At 44.6% G+C, this 1,737-nt stretch overlaps 1 protein-coding gene across 1 annotated transcript; it reads left to right on the forward strand.

The window, feature by feature from the left end:
• Window positions 1-22: 22 nt before the first annotated feature.
• Window positions 23-1,531, forward strand: O0I10_013299 (uncharacterized protein; the record flags this gene model as incomplete). Its single annotated transcript, XM_058493084.1, has 2 exons — window positions 23-1,337; window positions 1,500-1,531. The coding sequence occupies 2 exons, from the start codon at window positions 23-25 to the stop codon at window positions 1,529-1,531; spliced, it is 1,347 nt and encodes a 448-aa protein (XP_058336150.1).
• Between the last annotated feature and the right edge of the window lie 206 nt (window positions 1,532-1,737).

A 1,737-nucleotide genomic window follows, 5' to 3' on the forward strand; every position in this document is an offset into this window, starting at 1 on the left:
AACCAAGACCCAAGACGTTACCATGACCGAGGCCCAACAACCTCAAGAACAACAACAACAAGACAAGAGCAAGCAAGAGCTCGTAAAGATCATCAAGCACTACAAGGATAAGCTTGACAAGCTGGTTTCCCAATTCAGTGAAGTCATGGAGACCGCAAGTACCGAGCAAATTCAGTTGCGTCAAGCTGACATTGCCAAGACCCAAAAGGCTCTCGATAGCTTCCGCTATACCTATGAGCGGGAATACGGTGAAAAACCGAAACCTGCTAAAAAGGAGAAAGAAGCTAAAAAGGCTAAGGAAGGTGGCAATACCACTACCAAAGTCTCTGATAGGATGTCCGCTAAGGAAGTGCCATTGTTCCAGATTGCTGGTTTCTCTGTGTTCGATAGCAGCAAGGAGGTATACCCAACTGCTGAGCACTTTTTGAACCGCTTCGAAAAGATCTTGAATGCCAATACCAGTGGTTGCAAAAAGACTTGGAAAAGATGGCTACCTTTGGCAGTGCCCCATGACTTGGATCATTGGTTCAAGGAAAAGGTTTTTGCTCGTAAGGGCATGACTTGGGACCGGGCATGTAAAATCATTCTCAAACGCTTTACTGCTGCGGATCAGCAAATGCACAAGGCTAAGGAAGCATACACCATGATGCAATTACCTGCCGAGTCAGTTGCTGATTATGGAATACGTTTCATGAATGCTGCTAGAGAGGGTGGTCTCGAAGACAACCATAATTTGGCTATTCGTTTCCTCACCTCTTTGCAAGATAGGATTCAAGAAAACGTTCAGGTGGCATGGATTGGTAAACGAGGCAGTCATAAGCCCAAACGGGTTAGTGAAATCCTCAAAGTGGCCAATTCATTGACCATTTACAAGCGTGAGCATGAGGAGGAGCCGCAATCCAATGCTAGTAATAAGAAGTATTGGTGCCCTCATCATAAGCAGTACGTTAAGCATAAGCCTGCTGACTGCAACCAAGCGGTCAAGTCCAAGCCCAAGGGCAACAAGGCTAAAAGCAAGGCCGAGTCTTTGTATGAAGATGGGCTTTGCATTTATTGTGGCAAGGAATGGGATCCTGATCATCGTTGTGACGAATACCGCGAGGCTAAAAAGAAAAAGCGGGAAGCCAAACGACAAGAAAAGAAGCTCAATGCCCTTGCTGCTACTGCTACTACTACTGCTGCCGCCGATAATACATGCAACTCAGCTGATCCTGAGCCTGCTACCGATAAGATGGAATCCACCGATGTGGATGAAGTCCCTCACCCTGCCGATGATGCCATGGAAGATGTTTTGAGTGACATCGAGAATATCGAGGACATCCTCATTCAGTCTTCTGGTAAGTGTTTAGGCAACATTAGGGGTTGGTTATGTCAACGGGTAGTTGGGTCCATTCCCCCCACCCAAATTTCAAATTCAGTTAGCTCTTTTATTCTGCCCTGGTACCCTTTGACATACGCGCTCGCTTCATTATGAGCTTTGATTTCATTTCAACTATAAGAAACTGTTTGCCAAGCTGCCATATTAGAGTAACCATCTAATCAACATATGAACCATCTGCCTAAATAAACTATTCTGCCTTGTGCCTTCTGCTTTGTATTACTTGAGCGGTTGTATAAACAAGATCTGTGCAAAGTTCTATTATCTTGTTTGCTTTACTCGAACACCAGTGTTATTGCTACAACTATGTCTAACAACAACAACAACAACAACAACAACAACAACAACAACAACAACAA

Source organism: Lichtheimia ornata (genome assembly GCF_029851405.1).
Source record: "Lichtheimia ornata isolate CBS 291.66 chromosome Unknown scaffold00420, whole genome shotgun sequence".
NCBI classification, from domain to species: domain Eukaryota; kingdom Fungi; phylum Mucoromycota; class Mucoromycetes; order Mucorales; family Lichtheimiaceae; genus Lichtheimia; species Lichtheimia ornata.